Below are 24,042 nucleotides of genomic sequence, written 5' to 3'. Positions count from 1 at the left end.
TTCTATTTCTTTCCAACAATTCCCTGTTGTTTTTTCTTTACCTCTCCGGGTGAAATTACACAACTATTCTTTGACTTTGTTCTGAATATTTTTAACCTCTATGATGATCGAGTAAATACAAAAAAAAAAACAATTCTTCACCTGTAACATAGGTGGAAAAATAAGTTTCCACACACAAACTTTATAAAAATGGTGAAAATAAATGATTTTCGTTAAAGGGAGAGCAAAAAGAGATCCGAGGATAGCGAAAATCGTAGCTGAATCTATAACTCCAACCTATTGAATGTATTTTTCTGACTCAGACCAATTTATCCTTACTAATTACACCCATTAAGTCCTCGATACTTACACTCGTCCTCCAATTAAATCTCCACCACCATTGAAACGCTAATAAAAAAATTTCTTTAAGATCGATATATTTTTAAGAGATTTTGTGAACAATGTATCCTTGTTTTTAATCCATTTTTATTAATTCAACAAAATAAGTTTTTTTTTGCCATTCCATAAAATTTAATTATGTGTTGTACTTACTCGTACAATATATGATCAAATTAAGAAAGATCAGGTTAATTTCACAGTTAGCTCGTTGATTTGGTCTATTACCTACTACCATTGGAGTTGGAAACTCTGAACTAATTTTGCATAATTTTTTACAGATGCAAACAGAAAACTAAACAAACTTACCTAATTAGTATCGAAACAAAAATCAGTTTCTATAAAGATGATGGAAATCTTCAAGTTCCAAAGTCGTATAAATGTTGTCGCTAAGTACTTCGCTCGGACTTTTTTTGCATTGCAAGTCTTAATCTTCGTGAATTCTTATTCATGTTCTTAAAATATCTTTCTGATTCTTTTTATTTTAGTATAGGAGTAATTGAAAGTGCCGATATTCTAAATTAGATAAGGTCTCTCCTTAGTCACCTATGTGATGTGATATATACAAAATCTCAAAAGAAGTGACGAGAATAGTGAAGAACATTTTTTCACAGCATGGATCAGTAGCGAAGATGTTCGAAAATGGGGGTGAGCTTTGTGTGATTGATTTATTTAGTAAGGGTATTATGGTCAGTATTAAAGATATACATTAAATAGGTCCGAGTTAGCGAGTCCCTCTAACAAAAATCGTAATAAATAACATCATTAAAAAATATATAGAGTAAATATGAAAATACAATTCTCCAGCTGTAACATAGGTGAAAAACGAAGTTTCCACACACAAATTTTATAAAAATGGTGAAACACAATTTAATAAATAGGATTTTTATTATATACCATATATCTGGAATTATATTAAATGTTGCAGGCAAGACCTTTCGGTTTCTCTATCTGCATAGGCGCATGTTGTTAATACATAAGGCTGCAAAAGCAACCACCCGCACCACCATCTTCTTCCTCTTCTCCTATTTCTCTGAATTCTTCCACGTTCTGGCCATTAAGCGACACTTCCTTTGCGATATCTTCTTAGTTCAAAACCAAATTACTAAATACTTGTAAAACAGACACTTATTTTGGTTTATGGATCAATATTTTGGTTTATGCATTGAACATGCATTTTTCTTTTTCTTTTTTTCACACCTATTCCTAAGAGGAGCGTCTGATACTCATACACAGTGCGGGCGGTAGGTAGGGGGATCGATTCCCATTAGGGAAGGTTGGATCCCCTTTATGTTTCTACTTTCCAAATTGGTGCAAGTACATGTTTAAACCAGTGAGCACGTCCTTTTTACGGATCTCACCCTAATTCAATAAGAAATAAACAACTTAATCTATGGGCAAAATCTTTGTAACAGGCTTCTCAACCAAATACGCATGCAACAAGTCAATTGGTTACATCAATCATATAATATCGGTTGAATACCATAACATGGAACACCATTCTCTTTACGAAAAGTGTGTTCAAAGGGTGAAGAAATAATTTTCCAAGAGCGAACCGGAAGTCATTGAATCCTGTAGGCATCATGAGAAACAGGGTAAAAAAGGGCTTCATACCACACAAAAAATACACCAAAGAACACCCTTTCCCAGCTAAGACCCCAACGATCAACATGAAGGAAGCCAGCCACCACCATACCAACCACACAAAAACGAGATGAAAAGCCTTATAAAATAACAAAGAACTACTAGTTAAAGCTAACGCTTTACCTTAAGACAAATTAAACTTACTCGATTTGGTCCTAATTGACCTTTTCGAGCAAGAAACTAATAAGCTCACAAAAGAAAGTTTGCTTCTAACTATATGTATACAGCTGTTGCCCACATACACACCCAACCACTATATCCACCCTCCTAACTATATCAAGGTGAATGTCGAAACCTCGATTGCGTGTGATTGTCTTATGCTACTGCAATTGTTAGGGACCGAAATGTTTTGGTTTTGGGTGCTAGCTCAGATTTCGTCAACTCCATAATACCTCTTCTTCCTGAAGTATAAGGTTTTTGCCTGGCATTTGCGTTAGCTCAACGGATGGAAGTTCATAATATTATTGATGTAGGTGATTGTCAACAAGTAGTCCTTAATATTGCAGGTTGTTTTCGAGAGTTCAAATTGTCGTAGTAAGACAATAAGATTTTGTCTATACAAACATACCATCCTTTTGTTATAGAAGTTAACTGTATTTTAGAAAGAAGTACGCACGTATGAAATGTTAGTTATTCTGTTGTTCAGTCCTTTCAACAAGTTGAGAAAGGACGAAGTTTGGAGCATCGAATGAATTTTGTGACTTTACACTCCCAAACCTTAAAAAAAAATTTTTTTGCAAATTTACAAAAGTTCCGAGGGTAGGTGTCTTCTAGGTCGACATTTCCACCCGATTCACGGAGTATAATCCTGCACCAAAAAAATTGGCCAAGTGGTATCATCAATGTCACTATTGTATATAAACTATAAGGGTTTTACTATTCACTTCTACATGCACTTACCTCGATAAACCTCCCCCGATAAGCCTTAATAATATCTCTGTCTTGCAATCGGTCTAGAGAAACTCCCTTTATCAAACATAGGATGAAGCACAATGCATACACTCCGCAACCACCGGAACTAAACCAATAAAAATAGAAGTCACAATTTTGGATTACCAACTGCACCATCTATAATGTAGAACACGCATCTAACGAGTTCTCAAAAAACTAACCTCGGGCTTGGTTTAGGGACCACTTGATCAAAGTATACATAATCGCAATTCCATTTTCCATTATCTAGGATTGTCCACAGAACATCGCAGATAGCGGTGACCTCGGATAGGTTCCCTGCTGTCCTGGTGGATTTTTTTACGATTTTCATGATTGTATAGGGAATCGTAGATACAAATCTTCTGTGTCCTCAAGAATTGCTACCTAATGATTTTTGTTCACCAGCGCCGGAGCGTAAACCACATCAACCTCGGACCATGGTTTACCATCAATGCCGTATTTCCCCGCTATGTATAATTTTGTGTAATATAAGCATTCCTTTTCTTTGGTATTGGATCTCGGTGTTCGATCTCCAGCGTGCCGCTATTTTTCAGGACGATGGTTAATATAACGTGAGAAACCGCATATTACAAGCCATCGGAAACATGTACAAAATGCAAGTATATTCATAGACCAAATGTGATAAGTTTCATAGTTTTCATATAATACTCACATCGAAGTAACTACCAACGGTGGTCCACCGAGTTTTCTCGTGAATCCAGAGTATTTGCGCATCGAGTGCAGTACACAATTAACAATCTGAAAGAGGTCTCAAAATAGATAACCTGACGAGTAAATTCATAAAATATCATGAACATAAACTATAATAAAACAATCTACTTACAGTGTCCGATAACCAGTTGGACCGTGGTTGTGATGTTCCTCTTAATAACTTCACATATTCATACCATTTCAATCTTTCTTCCGACTCTTCATTCTCCTCCACCGGAGATTTCTTAGGACGTGGGTTGTTTGCCTTCTTGGTTTCCTTAGGATCCACATTTTCCCTTCGCATTTTAACGATCATGAGACAATGACTATCGAATTAAATACAGTAAATAAGCGATAGACACTTTCCTTTTCCATATGTAAAGGTTCAGATTCCTTTTATAGTTCTTTGAGATACCCGGATCCTTAATTTTCTCCCCAGCATAGTCATTTTTAGAATTTTTTAGATACGTGAGGGTGCATATGGTGATGAGATCTGAGGTCCCGCCTTTATGATTTTACGCATTTTTAAGTTGAGTACGTCAGGGGATTTGTCTTCATCATTACACTGCCCCACAGTTTCTACATCTGCACCCACTGGATAATTAGATGTTTCATCTCCTTTTCAATCATCCTCACTCACTAGGCACATCAATGGTTTCGTTTTCAGAGGCCATGGGAAACGCAACTTTAGTGTTTGGATAGAGACCTACATCGGTTTCTTCTTCTTCTTTTTCTTCCATCCCTTTACCGTCATCATCTGGAGTGCGTACTTTGTTTACCGTCTCTTTTGATTTTAAAACTGCTTCAGTATTAATAGCTACATCAGTTTCTTATTTTTCTTCAATCCCTTTACCGTCATTAGCCGGAGTATGTACTTCAGTATTAATGATTGAGTCCATCTGCATGGAGGCCACTGCTGCGTTACCCCGATCTCCATCACACGATGTCTCCCCTGCTGCGGTGTTTTTATGCACATAACTAACGCTGGCTGGAGCCAACTTCTCTCGTAAGAAAATAACAATCATATTTGTTAGATGGGACTCCATAACACAGTATAAAGTATCTGACCCATATCCTACGCCAACCTCCCGCGTAAGTTCCTTGGTCGTTCCCGACAAAGAGAATTCATATACTTTGATAGATTCTTTTGGAACATCAGACAGTTCCACAGTATCCTCCAACACCTCCTTATCATCTACTATGCCAAGAAATCTAAGGGGGTCACCATTGTACAGCTCGTACTCATCATAATCCACTATTATCCCCTGTCTCAAGGATACAAGTTCATTGTATCTCTGTTTTTTAGTGCAGGATACACGTTCCATGACAGTGCGCCACCGACCGCAAGTATGCTTGAACACAACCCGTCCACATAAACCCCTAATTGCAGGAATACTTGTCAATGCCCAAGCCTGAAATAACATCAATAGTTAGAACTTGAACTGTACAAACTACAAACCTCCCAAGTATACAAGATGAATAAGTCCATTTAAACAGAATATGCGAACTTACCATCAGAGCGTATGACAGTCCAGACACCCTGTAATATGCCGGCAAACCCAACCGACCACTTTTCTTTGATTCCATGTCTTTCTTGACAACACTGACTTTCTTAGTTTTCTTTCTATTCTTCACAACCAGAGTTGATCGAAAGCTACGAATGGTTTTTCTAAGACTAACATGACCCTATGGGAACTTGTTGAAGTTATTCAAGTTGTACACCAAATGGAAATATTCTCCCTTTACTACAGCTTCCCACGGGCAACCCAAAAGCAAAACGTGCAAAAAAAAGAGAAGCGCCAACTTAGCGTTCTCATCGTCAGTGCAGGTGGTCAAATCTCCATTCTCAAATCGCATCCATAGTTTTCTTACTGTTACTTTTTTTCTCCAGGGAAATGAGTTTTCATGATTGGTGAATGCGCGATACATTTTGGGGGTGGGTTATCTAGATCTTCCTTTGTTGTTGTTGTCAGCTTGAAGCTAAGTCCCGTAGCAAGTGCAAATTCTTTCATCCCAAACCTCAAGATATGGCCTCCAACCCAAAGTTCATACAAAATGGATCACCATCTTTTTTCACAATTTGTCGTGATAGTAGATAATGCAAAATTGTACTACTGTTATGGGTTCCAGGCATATCCAGGAAGTCGCCAACTGTCGTTGAAGCAAATACTGCTTAAGCCTTTTCACTCAAACGACCCTTGATCGTGGACATTAGCTGCATAAATGCGTGATTTTTTACTCTTGAGTGGTTATCCCGATACTGCTATGGGTGAACAAACTTTCTATATAGATGAGATGCTTCAAGTCAGTTTCTTCCAAGGATATGCAGCAACTACAATATTTTGAAAGGGAGAAGGATTCTTTGACATGATTATTCTCAAACCACCTAATAATTTCAACACCAATGTAGTTATAAAACCCAAATACTAATGAATATAAAAGACTAAAACTAACTTTTGGTAATATGTTCATCTTACAATCATCTACATTATTGTTGAATTTTTTTGATGGGGGCGTTTTTTGAAGGGGGCATGGGGGACAAATGATATGTCGACACATGTCTTTTATATTAATTGATTCTCATGAATGATATTTCCAAAAATACAAACATCAATTAAGATATATGGTTTCCTCTCCAAAAATACATTTTTTTTTAATTTTTGGAAACAGAATTCAAGGGAATCAGTTATTATAAAAGACAGGTGTCAACATATCATTTGTCCCCCATGCCCCCTTCAAAAAACACCCCCATCAAAAATTTACTCCAAATTTACCAAGTGGTAGATGGTGGTGTTATTATGTAACTCCTTACCGGTTGCCTTTGGTAGTATCATAGAGCACTATACGAAAAACATGTTACCAACTAATTAATTTCAATTTCATTACCGTTTAGTTTCTATAACAAGAGTCAAAATAACCATATCAACGGATCTTCTCTCTTGAAATCTTATCTGTAAATAATACTCGGCGAGAAAAGACTTTCTGAGAACGAATGAAACAAATACTATGGCTCGGTTCCTGATGAATTACAACCCGTTTGGTCAACAGATGCAGAAGCCGTCTTTAAAGATTCTTTGGAATTGACATCATCTTGGAGGTCAGTATCCGATGAACCTCCCGCTGTAGTAGTAGACATATTTTCTTAACACCATGGACAAACAATCAATTTACCGTCACAACAATTCACTCTCTAAACGATATATAACAAATCAGGTTCATTATTTCAGTGGGTTTCGAGAAACAAGAACTACACATACTTAAGTTTGGAAAGAATTCTACATCCACAGATTCTTAATCCCAAAGGTGTCAAATTACTAAAAATCTGTATTTAAGATATATGGTTTTATAGGGTCAGTATCTGAAAGGAGAAACAGTTTTCTTTTTCAAGATGTTGAACTAAACCATGGTCTTGAGAAATTAAATTCAGCGACAAAACCTTAATTATCTGTCCTAATTGTGTTTCAAATTGTAAAATAAACAAACAATTAAGTATAAGCACGATGCATATGATTTTGCATATCACCTACATGACTATGTAGTAATTTATTATTTCCGGAATTGAAATAACTATTAAAAACCCATGGAACCACTTTACTGAGTATAAATAAGTTTAATGAAGTATAATTTACCAGTTATGAAGCTTTTACCAGTGCTGAAAGCCCAAAACCCTTGACACAATAAAAGCAAAAGTTAGGAAAACACCCAAATTCATTGAAATAATTCGAGTTACGGTGAATGTAGGGATTGAATTTAGCTCACGTTTAATAAATTTGATGGCGAAAGCACTAGTGTGGGTATATTTTGCACCAAATGAACTAGGGTTTGAAGGTGACGAAGGGAGATACTCGTTGCATATCTGAAGAGAGAGAAATGGTATGGTATCTGGAGTATAATTTTTCCTATCTATATGGCCCATCCAAATGCGACATCCGTGCGTCAATTTTTGAGATACATTAGGAATTTGCTAATTAGATAGTATCTGGCTCGGGTATATCTGAAAGCTCGTAGTATTTTGTGTAACTATTTGCAAGTCGTGGTATTGAGAATAAATATACCTCCAGATGTGCCTTCCAAACATAATTTGACCAATTTTCTTATCACATATTACTTCAACTGTATGATTATTTTAAAATTTTGGACCATAACCATTTAAAGTGTTTTGGTAAATCTTACTTATCTATTTAATAATGTTTATTGGATTTTATTTCGTAGTTCTTAATTATTTCTATTTTAAAAAAAAAATATGGACCTAAGATAGTGGCACCATGGGATTCTGGACTCGGTTTTAGTGTCAGGATTAGCGGGTTGCTATATGAACACCATATGAGAGGCCTAGCTCAATCCCTATAGATCCATAATCACTTCTCTATCCCTAAAATTGGAAGGCGAGGTGGTCTTTGTCTAATATGGGACAATAACCTCAATATTCAAATTTTACTTCAGTCACAAAATTATATTCACTCACAAAATTATATTCACTCAATGTTCACTCCATCACCTCATGAACAATCCTGGCTTTGCACGGGTATATATGACCTTCCATACCCAGATATAAGGGAAAACCTCTGGCAAGACATTCCATAAATCTTCGAAAATATCAACCCAACTATGGCTTGGGTTATGCTAGGAGATTTCAACGATATTGTGGATCAATTATAAAAAAAAAAACAAAAAAAAGAGGAGGAAGACAAGTAACATTTACACAATATCAACCTCTCCTCAAAATGATGGACCAAATGAGTTTTATGGATTTAGGATTCCGAGGTGACCCCTACACCTGGACAAACAACCAACTAGGGCAAGATAACATTCTAAAAAGACTAGATAGATCCCTACAAACCCAACATTGTCGCACCGTAAACCCACATACAACAGTTACTCATCTTTCAAGAATAACATCTGATCACGCCCCAATCCTATTGCAAGGAACAACGATAGATTTGCAGGGAACAAAAAGTTATAAATTTGAACATCTTTGGCTCACTCACCTACAACTCAAATAGGTGGTCAATTCGGTTTGGTTGCAATAATAAGATATCGAACCTACCATAGACCTCCAACTGAAGCTCATAACAACCAGTAAAATTCTCGCGAAATAAAATAATGAAACTTTTGGCCACTTACCAACTATGATCAAGAAATCGACAACTAATATCTAGATTAACATTATTGTGCTACCCAAACTGAAAACGATATGGAATTCTGGCTAGCACAGGATAAGGAACTAAGAAGAAAGTTTGGATTTCCAGCAACCTATGTGGATTACATCATGTTATGTTTCACAACTGTAACATACTCGATAAATATATAACAATGTGATTAATGGTACATCGCATGGATATATTAATCCAACAAGAGGTATTAGACAAGGGGACCCCGCAATCTTCCTATATTTTCATAATTTGTGCTGACATCTTGTTTACAAACTTGGGAACCTTCAAAACCAAAAGCTAGTTGAGGGACTCTGCATATAAAAATAATCACCACCCATTATTCATTTTTTGAATGCATATGACCTTCTAAACACCTACAAATCCTCTTCCCAAAGTAACTTTTATCTTAAGAACCTACTTCATTCTTATGGTACTTCGGCGGGCCAGATAATTAATATATCCAAATCTGTAATTACTCAAGATTGAAGGTTAAATCTCACTAAAACCTCTCTAACACCCACCTCAAACCACCTTATTCAAACACAAACATTATCCTCCAAAATTCACAAATAAATATACCGTATCACCATGATTTTTTTTTTTTTTTGGGGGGGGGGGACATGACTCGTCATTAAGAAAACTTCATCCTATTGGCTGACATAAAATAACAAAACCAATATCCGAAGGAGGGATGTGCATAAGGAAAAGCAGTAAAGATATATAACAAATCTCTTCTCTTGAGAAGAATACGGAGTTCGCATGATCAACCTGACTCCATCTATTGAAATCTCTCCAATGAGAATATCTTAAACAACAACCAATTCTTCATGGTATTAATACCATACCGTGTTCTTCCAACGCTCAATGGAGGCAATTCGCATCCCTCATCCCTACCATGTAATAATTGATATTCCGCCGTAATGGAAATGGCCAAAAAACAACCATCGAAGCTAAATAGATCCACACTTCACAAACCCGGACCCAACGCAATGTTACCCCATCTGGACGGTAGATGATATAATTGATCCGACCTCTCACAATAAGATACATGAAAAGATAAACACTCTCCCCCATCTTGCATTCCAAAAAATGATAAACATCCACCTACCCCAAGATAGCCTCCATGACAGAATTATCTGGCCGCGATCAAAATCTGGAAAGTACACTACATATTCGGGATATAATTGTCTAACCCCACAATTTTGTCAACTTCTTCAGAACCCCCAACCACCTACCAAATTATTATGGACATTATTCTGTCCACTAAAAATTCAGTTTTTCTTTTGGAAAACAATTAATGAAGGTCTCCCAACCTTCTCTATCCTCAGCCGCATCCATTTAACTAACTCCAACATTTCCCTCAAATCCAACGTTGATCCAGAATCTGTGACTCACCTGCTACTTCACTGCCTAGGCTTCATCTTGGAACATCTTGCTCACGCCGCTCTAAACCCACCAAATTCCAACTATACCCTCACAATTGATGTAACTCAACAAACCATTTCTCAACTCTTACAATAATCAACACCAATTTCACTCATCTCCTCATTCTGATTTCTATTCTGTACCTTACTGGTTAGATATGAATGTACTAGTATACCACCAAAAGCAAACAACAACATATGAAATTTTAGCCGGGGCTCAAAAACAACAACATGATTATTCCAGGACTTTAAAAACCTTACGACATTTACTACCTGGCAATTCTTAGGTATCTAATCACTTCGAAAGCACCAAAAGGATATCGACAATCTCGGTGGGATGGTCCACCCCAAACATGAACTGGATAAAGATTAACACTGATGGGCCTAGGTTTTGCATGTTCAGATTTCATCTGTAGGGATTCAGAGGCTCTAGGAATTACGACTGCGTTAACAGCAATATAATGGGCTCTGCTTTTGACATCCAGAACCGCAACGGAAAGGCAATGGCCAAAAGTTATTTTGAGATGGATTCATAAAACCTCCTCAGATTTATCACCTCACCTATTACTCCACTTTGGTACATCTCAGGGATGATCGATGAAATAAAGAATTAAATGTAACAGGTTCCGCAAGCTGATATCCAACACAACTACAGAGAAGGAAGTCGGGCAACAAATGACATGGCCAATCATGCAACACATAGAAGTTAAATGAGAAACTATTAACCAAAATATGGGAAGTCTCATTTTGTATTGGTCAAATTCTCGACGACTCCGTGGGTATCACATATCCACATGATTAATCCTCTATTAACAAATACATGCTTACAAAAAAAAAAAAATGAAAGAAAGAAAGAAAGAAAGAAAGAAGTTGTACCAAATGGTAATTCCTATCAGCCTTGGAAATTAATCGTTCAGGTGCAGATATCACTTCCTGACCTGGTGGGAAAACTAGAGCGATTCAGGTTGGTTCAATAGCAAATACTGAGTCGTCCGATTTTATAATTGGGGATTTAAGTCATACACAGAACTCCAAATCTGCTATTCTAGAGGAAGAACGACCTGAAAACCACAAAAGAGTATCTCTGAAGCAGAGAGGTTTTGATTGTACTCTTCATCTTAAGAGAAAGAGAGCCTCCAAGTTATTGAAGATGACAGAAGCATTCATCAGGAAGAAACCAGGAATGGTAAGTGTGAAGGAAATGCCGATACTTCAAGATGGGCCACCACCAGGTGGTTTCGCTCCTGTTCGATATGCTCGTAGAATTCCCACTAAAGGACCTAGTGCTGTTGCCATTTTCCTAGCAACCTTTACTGCTTTCTCTTGGGGTATGTATGAGGTCGGCAAGGGTAACAAGATCAGAAGGTTAGTTTTTCCTTTTGTAAATCTTTATCAAGTAATTCATCTTTCTAACCTATCATTTTTATTTATTTTTGCTTCGATCAATTGATTTATTGATTTATTTGATTTTGATACTTTTCATTTCAATTCTGTCCTGTGATTTTAACCTAGGTTTATTTGGTAATTTGGTATTATTAGGGCTTTGTTTGCGCTTGTGTCATTGGTGGCACTTGATGGATGTGTTTCTCCAATTTGATATGAGATTAGCATTCTATAAATGACAATACAGTTGACAGTTTTAGACAATTGATAGATGAGATTATGTTGAATTCAGGTCAGGGAATATTCTCTTAGCGAAGTTTGGAAAAATGATATAGACTTGTACAGGAAATCCAGTCAATTGTAATTTGTAAATGTAGAGTTGGTCTGGGGCCAGGAACAAAATCAACATTCTTTATCTAAAATTTGTAGTAAACTGTTTGTACAGGACACCCACTTGTTTATTTGTCTTAATTGAGAAAACTAGAAACATTTTTAAGCTCTGGATTCAAAGAAAAAATCTTATTGATAGATGACTTCGAGTATTAGGAGTTATAGGCTGCTCATTGGGTTGTGGAAATGAAAGATTCTAGTGCAACAACGACTTGGACCTAGGACTTGTCCATGCTTATTACTTTCTTAGGTACGTATATTATAACTTAAGGGGGTTCCTTTGCGGTTGCTGTGCTTTTGGTTTCATATGCTTTGGGGCTTTAGTAAGATGTTTTGGGAGACTGTTTCTTTTGTTATTCGTTGGTTGTACCACTTCTTTAATTCCAATATGGAGATATGTAGATGAGGGTTTACATAAAACGGCAAACGTGTTTTAAAATCTTAAGCAAATTTATGTGCTTTCAATAGCAAATTATACAAGTGATGAGTGGACCAAGGAACAACTCAAGCACAGTGCGGGGGACCTGAAGTTTCTCAAATAGATTTTAGGTGAGAGCGTTCAGTGAACAATATGTGTTATTCACTAAGAATGCTCCTGAATCAAGTTTTACATTGAAAATTTTGTCTACAGGGTTTTCTACTTTTCTTCGAGTGTCTGAGACACAGTTGTCTTAAGGTTTCCAGCTGCACAAACTGTAATCCAAATTGCACGTTGCTTCCACATGTGACTTAAAATTAATCTGTTTACTGCACTATAAGGAAATTTTGAACATCATGGAAAGTGGTGCAGATAACAGACGGGAACTATGATGAGCACCTGAGTGTTACAACATTAATTTTTGCTGTCTAGGGTGAGGGAATGTGTCTTTCAATGTGGGAGTTTGTTGTGTAATATGACATGCTGAATTCACAGATGAACAATCCCTAAACTTCTCAATACACAACTAGCTTTTTCTCGGTTTAGACACTTTTTATTGTCTTGTCTGTGGTGGGTGTGCGGGTGTATATTGTCTGCTAACAGCTACTTGCATACTTGAGTAAAACCCATTTTCCTAGGGGGTAAAAGAAGATCTATCCAAATAACCTTGTTAGTTCCAGTTTAGGTGGACACCTATTACTCAACCTTAAATGCTTTGTCAGGGAGTTCCGCTGCTTCTCAAGGACTCTAACGATTAGTCACTCCTGTCTTAACTCTGCTAGAACTGAAGCTCTCTTTAAGGACAATTTTGGCATGGTCTGACAAGTGGTGCTGACACGTACATGTTAATGATGATATGCAGGGCACTCAAGGAAGAGAAATATGCTGCCCGAAGAGCGATTCTCCCTATGCTTCAAGCCGAGGAGGATGAAAGGTGAAATCTACATTGTCGATCCTGTCCAACTACACACTTCTATGTGAAATGAGGACTAAATCTTACCTAACTTTATTCCAGATTTGCCAGCGAATGGAAAAAATATCTAGAGGAAGAGGCGAGAATCATGAAGGATGCTCCAGGCTGGAAGGTCGGTGAAAGCGTTTACCACTCTAAGAGATGGATGCCCCCTGCTAGTGGGGAACTCCGTCCTGATGTCTGGTAAGAGGCTTGCTTGTATAAATCTGTGGAGGTGGATTTCTATCTGGGTTTAAAGCTGATGGACAGTTCTCCCAGTTCGGTTTTCGCTGCCCTCCTCCTTGAATTATCTGAACCGTGATAATATGTTACCTGAAGTCAATTTAAATAGACTGTCTTTGTTTGTTGTATGGAGTTCAAAGACACGATAATAATAAAACACCTGTGTTACGGATGCTACTGCATTTTGAGTTCGTTTTATTTGTCGAGTTCCTTTAAACGATATTGGTTTTTCTCCAAAGAAAGAAAGAAATGTAAGTCTTGGATTTTTGAGATGTTCATCAAAATTATGTGGTGCATTCTTGTTGCGAATCAAGTTCTATTTGTCACCAAGCGAGAGTGACTTTCTGGAATTCTGCCAGTCTCTGTAACCTGATTTGGTAGGGTTTGGTTCCGCAAAGCAAGAGATTTCAAAAGTTGTGTTTCTCAAATACTGGGGAGAGGTGGTCTTTTTAGTTCACAGATTGCACTTAGGTGAAATAACTTCAGTAGCTTGAATAGTAACCGGAACTTAAGTAAAGGATGCTGTTATGCTCAATGGTAGCAGGGTTCACCACAATGTTTCTGGTTATGTATTACTACACCCCCACCACATTATGATGTCTTACACTCCCACCAAGATGATGCATTTTGTGGTATGTAATGCCATCATCAATCAGTTCTCATTTTATCTGTGTTTGAACCACTGCTTCAAACACAGATACTTATGGAGATTCTTGTAGCCTGATTGTATACGAGAAGAAGGTTAGCTTCTACTCCACTATCAACTAAAGTGCTCTTCAGTGAATCTTTTTGTGTATCATAGTAACATCAGCCTTGGAATGTTGAATATTGAATCACACATAATTTGGTCTCGGTTTAGAGAGATGTTATTTCAGAGGATAAGGAGTAATCGTGGCACTTGGTTGCTCCCAACAACAAACACTAAAATAATTTACCATCTTGCAATCACTTAAATCTCCTTCCAATTTTGTAGTTGCTAACGAGACATTTGGGCACTACTCGTTTTGACGTGATAAGCGCATTTGCTTCCGATTGTCAAATACGCATGTCTTAAATTGGTAAAACTAGGAAGAACTGAAACCTCCTTGAAAATATTGCAACAATACGAATTAAGCCCAATTTTCAAGGAAACCCTACGCAGTAAGTTCCTTGAAAATGTAACACTGCAACACTACGAATTAAGCCCAATTTTTAAGGAAACCCTACGCAGTAAGATAATAGCATAATACAAACTTGTTAACATGAAATCATGTGGCAAAAAGCTTGATAAAGGATATAAGACAGAGGTTCAAGATATTTTTTGTTCTTTTCTGTACATTATTATTAGGTCACACATCCCAGGCCTTCCATTTAACTCCTCTTCTTCCTCTTCTTCTCTTCTTTCTCGGATGCGTTCTTCAACTGCAGTTTAAAGGATAACAAGGGAAGATTAGCCAAGATACCAAGTAACCAGACACTAAGATAATGACAACCTACAGAGACGATACTTACCATGATGATAAGAACACGTACAAACACAGCCACCAAATTGGTAAATAGGGTTAATGAATGATTGACGTAATCAAGATCCCCAAGGTGAGCTTTCTCAATAATCTCCTGGGTGTCTACCACCATGTAACCCAGGAACACCAGCAATCCAAAATACAACTGAAATGATTTAAGTCCAAGTTAATATCCTAAAATCATACCATTATAATATACTAGCTTGTTTAACAGGAAATACGTCTCTTACCTCAAACTTGAAGACAGCCGCGTAACCCCCAAAGATAGAAGAGGCAAATGATAACCAGAACAACAGAGAGATGCCCGATGACAGAAAACCTCCCAAGTACAGATATTCACGACGCCTTGCTAACATTGCAGCTCCTGAGAAACAAGCAAAAGCTATTGCAGTCCCCACAAAGGCGCTTATAATAAGGCTGCACTCAAGCGAAAGAATGCAATATCAGACACAGTGAACAAAGAAAACGAAAAAAAATAAAGTTTTTCCAGTGAACAATGAATCTGAAATTTGTATTCAGTATGCCCCCAAGATGCTAGCTAATCCCAGAATTATTCTTAATACCATCCGCCCAAACACACACAAAGGAAATTCTAAGAAAATGCCCCTAATTATTGCAAAGTATCACTCTTTATATATAGGAGCGGAAGGATATGGTAAGCCAGTCATTTACTTAAGAGTAGAGGTGAAAGGACAAATGTCAGAACAGAAGATTGTATGTGAACACCAGACTCACCATGATGCAGGGGAAAAACCCATCACATTAACATGCAACATCTAGATCACTAGAATGCAGAATCCAACAATAACAGAAATCAGGAAACAAACATGTGAAAGCATGATACAAGAAACAAATATAGTGACTCAACCTAATTCATATGAAGTACAAAGTAAGCGAATCCAGATCAGCCTTCAGTGAAGCATATAACAGAATCACACAACCACTCCTGCATTCACTCTTAGCAGCATTCCCACAAGTGGGATGAAACCATAATATAATGGTATTCAGGGCTAACAGTACAATCAAGCACCATGCTTTACAAACATCCATAACAACAAAGTACAAACAAACAACAATGTTTATCCATCTACACTTACCTAGAGTCAATATCCACAGCCACCTGAATAAGAGGACCAATAGAAGCCCCTTGAAGGAGAGCAGAAGCCATTAACAGACCAACTTTCTTCTTCTGTATCACCAAATCATACAGTTTCTTAAGATTACTAAACTACAAACCAAAGAACCAGTAAAAAAAAAGCGAGAAGAAAGTTAAACAAGAATTACCTCCTCAAATGCAGGAGTCATGCTTAGCCACAGAATGCATCCCACGGATGCAAATGTTGTAAGTAAACCTCCAATGTTCATAAGAATATGAAGGTAAGCACCAAGTGAAGCAGATATCAAAGCACAGGATAAAGAGAGATAAACCTACAAAATTACAAACCAAAGGAGATTAATCTTCATATTCTAAACAACCGAACTAAATCTCTACAAAAACATTGTCAGGTCCAACCTGATAACCATATCATTCACATCAATTCGTGAATTACTCGTAAAGAAAACCTAATTTCCCCAAAACATCAAGAAAACCCTAAATCCAGAGAAACCTAACAAAATTGTTGGAAAATTTTCAGAAAACAAACAAGATCAGCACATGTAAACCCTAAAAGGTAGATAAAATTTACCAGTTTGAGATGATTCTGAACGACGGGTGAAATCTGTCTGAAATTTTTGAGAGATTCATAACTCCAACTGTTTCGAGAAGATTGTTGACCTTGAAAAAACGATGCGAACGAATCCATTTTCTTTTCTTTAGAACAAAATCACGAACCCTAATTTGCAAATCCTGTTTATGAACGAAAGTCTTTTCCCGGAGAGAAACCAAAACTCTATTATAGCTGATGCCCATTCGCCTCGGTTGGCTTTATATCGGGGATTCAGTTGAAGTCGCAAATAGGGAACTGGGATAAAACTACACAAATACCCTTGTTTCACTGATTTATTGCTTTGTATTTTTCTTATAGTGGTGGTAAAGTATTATTAGAGGATAGGGTAATTTAGGATTTAAAAAATATGTTTCCGGAAAGTTCTCAGAAATCGAGAAGAAACTCGAACACACCAGATAACGACTTTATCTACTTTCTTCATTAGTAAAAAGTGGATCATTAGTGACGCAAATTTATGCCAGCGCGGCTTATCTCAGCCGTAAGATTGCTAGTTACCAGCATACAAGCCGTTGATCTTATATTGTTTTTTCGTGGTCAGTGTATAGTCGTCCGATCACAGAAGCAAATATTGCCAATTTGCTTTTTCAAACCTCCATTGTAACGAGGAGCTTTGAGCCGACAGTCAGAATTTGAATGGCTAAAGCGAACACCCCTCGGTTAGGCTTAGTCCAGTGGAAAAGGTACGATTCAAGTTTCTCGCTCAACCCATGTCACCGAAAATCAACACCCGGCTATAGTGGGGATCCAACATTTTTCGCCCATACATCATTTGAAAAGGCGCGAAACGCCATTAGAAATGGCGTTTCCTGGGAATTTAAAACACTCCATTAGGAACGACGTGTTGACTCTGTTGACCGGTCCAAACGTCATTCCTAATGGCGTGTCAGAATTTGTGTTATAGTAAAACGCGCAACAACATAATTTCTTCTTCTCTTTTCTTTTTTTCTCTTTTCTTCTTCAACCAAACCCGAAAATCCTTTTTTTGCATGGATGGATTGGTGAGGGTTTAGTGTTTTTTTAAGGATAATCTTACAAGGGTTTGTTCTAGTTGTTGTGGAGAATCTTTTGGTGGTATTTTGGGAGATTTTCATCAACAAACCAAGACTAGGTATGAAAATTAAGTTTTGATTGATTTTGTTAATTTTGTGTTTTTGATTTTAGTCATAAACGATTGCTTTCGATCCTATTGAATGTATAAACTTGATTATGTTGTCATGGAGCGGTAGGTCAATGTTTCAATTGATTTGAAAATTTTGAATATGAATTTAGGGTTTTGGATATTTGGGTTCATTTAGGTGAAACACAAATTGATTGATTGATTAATTCATGGTTACAAAACTTGATTGATTGTGGTTGAATGATTTAATTGTGTTTTGGCAGGGTTCATGTATTTGTAATTTGTAATTTGATAAGCATGTTAACAGATTTTTTTTGAGCATTTTGTCATGAGTTTGAGGATTAACTCTATTTAAGTTGATGTGCAGATGATTATATGGGGGAAATTGATGTTGTTAATATGATTTTGTTTGAGGTTTTCATACGAGCATTGTGCATACCTTAATGTGATGTGAATTTGATTGTGGGAATTCATATGTTGATTGTGCATAGATAATATACGTGGATGTTTGTTTGTTATTCACATGTTGATTGTGCTTCCCTTACTGTTACTTTATTAGATAATGGAGCATATCGATTTGTCTAAGTTTGAGAAGTTATCCGAAATATCTCAAGGTAACGGACGGATACAACATAAATGTGAGGACTTAGGTAAGAGAAGTTTTAAATTTAGGAGTAGTTGGACTATGGTAAATGATTTTTACAAGATAATGGTTCATGACAACCCTCGTGCACTGCTCCTTCTTCAGATGTGTGGTTTTTCTTCCGTATTTCAATTTAATTTTAAGTATGCGAATAATGGATTAGTTGAAGATTTATGTGAGAGGTGGTGGAAGAAGACTAAAACCTTTCATTTCCGTGAGTTTGAGATAGGTTTGACCCCTCTAGATTTCTTCCGGTTGACTGATATTCCAATCGGAGGAGGTAAGCCAATCCGAGAATTATCTAACGAAACACTCACGTCACAAGAAATTGAAGCTATGGATGATAAGTATTTTCGGGGTGTGTTAGATAATTTGGGATCTAGAAAAAATCAGGATTTGAAAAATGGAGATTATGACTCAAAGGCATGTACCGTACGTCTTTCTCTCTTGGCTAATTACATAAAAAGAAAGAAACCTCCGGCTAACAACACCGAAATTGCCGATGAATTGACTAGAATGTTCTTGCTTTGGTGTATTGGTGTTTTTTTATTTGCAGACTGTAGTCTCGGAGTAGATAAATGATGGTGTCTACTGTTGGATAATTTGGAAGATGTTGGGTCTTATGATTGGGGTACTCTCGCTTTGGGTAATTTGTATAAACGTCTGGATGATTGGAGTTCATGCAAACATAAAGATATGAGTGGAATGTGGATGATCTTAGAATTCTGGTGGTATTTTTATTTCCGTAATTGTCAGCCATTGTTGAAAGACAACTTAAGAGATGATCAACTTGATCCACACCCTGCTATTGGTCTATTTCATGAGATGAACCTTAAGGGCTTGGGACAGGTAGATCTTCACAAACACTCTGTGACTGATTCATGCGCTCAGATAGACATGAGGATGGGAGATGTGGTTATTTGGGACCCCTGGTTCAAGGATAGTTTATACCTACATACTGAAGAATTTCAAACAACACTTGAGATGTCTAAGAGGAGATTTCTTTTCAAGGATGTTATTGAGGGAACAAGAGTTTCTGCTTATCTGGCCGAGAGATGTATGAGGCAGGTGGTAGGGGCGATAGTTATCCCATGCAACCCCCTAGTTTGGATATGGTATCTGATAAGATAGAGCTTGAGATTAGTTACCACTTTCATTATGTCCCAGAAGAAATGTATTCCTGGTTTTGGAGAAGTAATAGCGTGGGAGATCTTAGGAAAAAAACAGCTCACATAAATACACGTGATGATATCGAAGTGGGTCACGTCGGTGTACCTTGGATTTTGATACCCCAATACCCACCTCCTACCATGTCATCCCAGACATACACATACGACCAAGCCGGACAGTCCATGATACAACTCCCGAATGTACAATGGGACGTTCCTTTCTACAAAGAATCGTTTGAAGATCTAGTTCCAGTCCCCAGGCTACCACCAAACACATACAATTTTTCTGATATCAATGCCTCACTGGATAGTCCTCTTATATTTCATTTTCATTTTCATTTGGAGATTATTTATTGTTAAATAAGTATGTTAAAAAAATTATTTTAATTTTTTAGAAAGAGGTACTCCAGTTTGCGGCGGAGACTTACTGGTGCCTTCAATCTACCAGACAGGCAGTGTACGATGAGTCTCGTCATCGGGCACTATATAACACCCCCACAACACTTCATAGTTCCGAAACATCTGATGGCCTATTCACTTCAAGTCAGGAAGAACAAACATTTACTAGCACTTACAACGCAGGTGTGTCATTGCAGGAAACCCAACACCGTCGCAAGCGTCAGGAAGGAGACCCATCTACATCAAATGAATATTTTGTCCCTTTTGGTGTTGAAAGTAACGTTCCTGTAGAGCCCCACATGTTAATGGTGCTTGTCTCGCCAATCTATAGTGATTTACCAAACTATAGTGAATTCTTAAGGCTTCGGACTGGAATGTAGTTGAGCCCTAATCAATCTCACACTGATCAAGGTACAGTTGCGCTCCTTACGTCTCTGAATTCCAACAGGATTCTACGCACTTGATTCCCTTAGCTGATCTCACCCACAACCAAGAGTTGCTACGACCCAAAGTCAAAGACTTGATAAACAAATTTGCCTCACACGGAAAAGTCTATTGGAATAGATAAATCTGTCTCCCACAGAAATACCATACGAGTTTTGTTCCGTCTTTTGATAAATCAAGGTGCACAGGAACCAATTGATAAACCGGACTTATATTCCCGAAGAACAGCCTAGTATTATCAATCACCTCACAATAATCTTAATCGTATGGTAGCGAAACAAGATATTATGGAATCACAAACGATGAGACGAAGATGTTTGTGACTACTTTAAATCATACCTATCGGAGATAAATCTCAAGAAAATCTTAGCAAAGATAATACTCAATCACGATAGTAAACGTAAGATCAGAACACGCAACTACAGACAAAATAGTTGGGTCTGGCTTCACAATCCCAAGGAAGTCTTCAAGTCGTTAACCTACAGAGTTTCGTGAAAAACCTAAGGTTAAAGGAGAATCGACTCTAGTCGCAACTAGTATCACATGGGAGGTGTAAGGATTAGGTTTCCCAGTTGCTAGAGTTCTCCTTTATATAGTTTTCAAATCAGGGTTTGCAATCTAAGTTACCTTGGTAACAAAGCATTCAATATTCACCGTTAGATGAAAACCTGATTAGATTCAAGCTAATATCTTTCAACCGTTAGATCGAACTTAACTTGTTATACACAAATGAAATGTACCCTCATTTAGGTTTATGTAACCGTACCTAAACGTATACACCATGTTGGCTCAAAATTAGTTAACCGAGGTTAGCTATATGAAAACTCTCATATCAACCTTATTCATCTTAACCATAACTAGTTCAATGACTCAAATGAAACTAGTTAAAGAGTTGTTCAATTGCTATATTCTCATAGAAGTATACAAGAACACAATTGAAGCAAAATCGGTTTGATTTACTCGAATCAATTCATGAACCTTATAACCACGGTTTGCAAAGAATGCATTCCTTATTATATAAATGTATCTGTCATGTCACAAACGATTTTAGAACTTTAACCACTCAAGTATGCAAACGAGTACGCATACTTGAATCACCGGACCAAGTTTGGTTTTTGGCAGTATGCGAACGGGTGCGCATACCTCTAAACCCAGCAGATTTTTTCAGACATGAACCTTACGCCAGTATGCATACGGGTACGCGCACTTAGGTTCCCGTACTTCTCAAACCAACAGGTACGCATACGGGTATGCATACTATGTTTCCCGGACATGGATCATATATATGCAAGAGTTCATAACATGTCTATAGTCCAATGTTGGTTAAGTGTTCTAAACTCTATTTCAATCATTGAAACTTTCTTAGAGAATGACAATAGTCGTTTTCACACACTATTAGCATCAAAGCAATTTTTAAGTTATTGAAATAATCATAACGAAACATTCCAAGTCTACACCAAATGATTGTATCACACAAACCATGTAAGATGTTACTCGGCGATTTTCACATGATCATCTTTTGACTTTCGTCAAGAATATAAGATGAAATGGTTGATGCAAAAGCTTACCAACACATATTTCGAGAAATATGTTAGCGAGTTAAACTCCGCTCGAAATCTCAAATGTGCATAATCGAAAACCATATAGTAATACGACTTATGTCTTAATATAGGAGATAGAGTAGAAATAGACTTTCCGAGTGATAGATGAGTTTTAGTATTTTGTTGATGAAGTTCCACAAGCTCTCCTTAGTAGTTCTTCGTCTTCAATTGATGAACGTCATGAAGTATAATTCTCAATTACACAATCTATCATAGTCCGAGACATCACTATAAGTAGACTAGAAATCAAGACTTATAGTTTTGATCACTAACATTGACAAACAAGCTTGAGATAGCAACGCTTGTGAGTTCGACCAAGCAGTGCTCTAACAATCTCCCCCTTTGTCAATTTTAGCGATAAAACTATCAATACATATGGATTACAAAATAAATAAACTTTGTAGCTTCTCATCCAAATGCTTGATCTCCTTGGTTCTTCAACATTACTCGAAATCTTCGTCACTTCCAAGTACTCCAATGATTCCAAATGTGTTCAACTCAGTATCATAGTTGTTGAAGATCCTTAGCTATAACAATGAGAAAACAGTTGCTCCCAATCATTGTTATACAGTGTCATATTATCATTATACAACATCAAAGTCCAATTGCATCACAACTTTGATAACAATACTATGGTGATATGTATCACTCCCCCTTAGTCAATACTTCATGTCACAATGAAAACCACTCCCCCTTATATAATGATCCTTAAACCATATGTATTTGTAGTGTGAACTACACATTAATTCTCCCCCTTTTTGTCAATATAAATTGGCAAAGGTACGAAAACTAGTGGGATCCTTATGAAATTTTCATAGAGATACTTCATGACCAAAAGAGAATAACATATCAACTTATTTAGATGCCATAATCTAGTCGAAACTAAATGCATTCATCAAGGAGTTTATAAAGATACAAGATAACCCCTACAGTATTGCACAGCCGCACTCCCCACAAAGATTTGGCAATTGAGCACAAGTTTAATCAAGAACTCCCCCCCTCCCCCATAAAATGTCATTCCCGAAAGATCAACAAGTGCGACCTTACTTTTACAAGAAAAGAAGGATTTCTTTTAAAAAGAAACTAAGATACTTAACAGAAATTCAACTACTGAAACAAATGAAAAATTGAAGTAACACTTAAACTGGAATTCCAAACTCAATTTCCCAACAGATCGAGATAAGTACAGGTGCAAGAGTTTAGGAAAGACTAATGAACCAAAACAATACCAATAGAAAGTTGAGTATCTAATGGTTTGGTGAAAATACCATCCAATTGTTGTTCGGAAGGCACAAAATCCATATTTATGATACCATTTTCATAGATATCTCGAATAAAATGATATCTTATATCAATGTGCTTAGTTCTTGAGTGCTCAACGGTATTCATAGTGATTCGAATCGTGCTAGAGTTGTCACAAAATATCTTCATTATTCCAGTATCAATTCCATAATCAACAAGCATTTGTTTCATCCAGAGAAGTTGAGTACAACATGAGCCTTCGGCAATACATTCTGCTTCACATGTAGACAGGAATTGTGAATTTTGTTTCTTGCTATGCCTAGTCACAAGATTCAATCCTACATAGCAGAAACCCCCTGTCTTCCACACATCCTGCCCAATCAGTATCTGAATAGGCAGAAAGATCAGCGTTAGTATCAAAAGTGTAAGATAGACCATACCTGAAGGTATGATTGACGTATCGTATGATCCTTTTTGCAGCTGCAATATGAGATTCCTTTGGATTCGCCCGAAACCTAGCACAACAACCAACACTAAAAGCAATATCAGGTCTAGTGGTTGTAAGATATAAGAGG

General features: G+C 37.1%; 2 protein-coding genes across 2 annotated transcripts; one reads left to right on the top strand and one right to left on the bottom strand.

Moving 5' to 3' along the window:
* Nucleotides 1-11,239: 11,239 nt before the first annotated feature.
* LOC113302572 (NADH dehydrogenase [ubiquinone] 1 alpha subcomplex subunit 13-B-like) lies at nt 11,240-13,932 on the top strand. Its single transcript, XM_026551503.1, has 3 exons — nt 11,240-11,602; nt 13,291-13,362; nt 13,444-13,932. Exons 1-3 carry the CDS (start codon nt 11,388-11,390, stop codon nt 13,586-13,588), a joined length of 432 nt encoding a protein of 143 aa, XP_026407288.1. The 5' UTR covers nt 11,240-11,387; the 3' UTR covers nt 13,589-13,932.
* A 776-nt stretch (nt 13,933-14,708) lies between these two features.
* On the bottom strand, nt 14,709-17,031 carry LOC113302571 (bax inhibitor 1-like). Its single transcript, XM_026551502.1, has 6 exons — nt 16,811-17,031; nt 16,410-16,553; nt 16,223-16,314; nt 15,356-15,542; nt 15,115-15,270; nt 14,709-15,024 (listed from the first exon to the last, which is right to left on the bottom strand). The coding sequence occupies exons 1-6, from the start codon at nt 16,925-16,927 to the stop codon at nt 14,974-14,976; spliced, it is 747 nt and encodes a 248-aa protein (XP_026407287.1). The 5' UTR covers nt 16,928-17,031; the 3' UTR covers nt 14,709-14,973.
* Between the last annotated feature and the right edge of the window lie 7,011 nt (nt 17,032-24,042).

The sequence above is a fragment of the Papaver somniferum genome, chromosome 8, assembly GCF_003573695.1.
Source record: "Papaver somniferum cultivar HN1 chromosome 8, ASM357369v1, whole genome shotgun sequence".
Lineage (NCBI taxonomy): Eukaryota > Viridiplantae > Streptophyta > Magnoliopsida > Ranunculales > Papaveraceae > Papaver > Papaver somniferum.
Note: the sequence above shows the minus strand (reverse complement) of the source record. Positions and strands in the feature narration are given on the sequence as shown.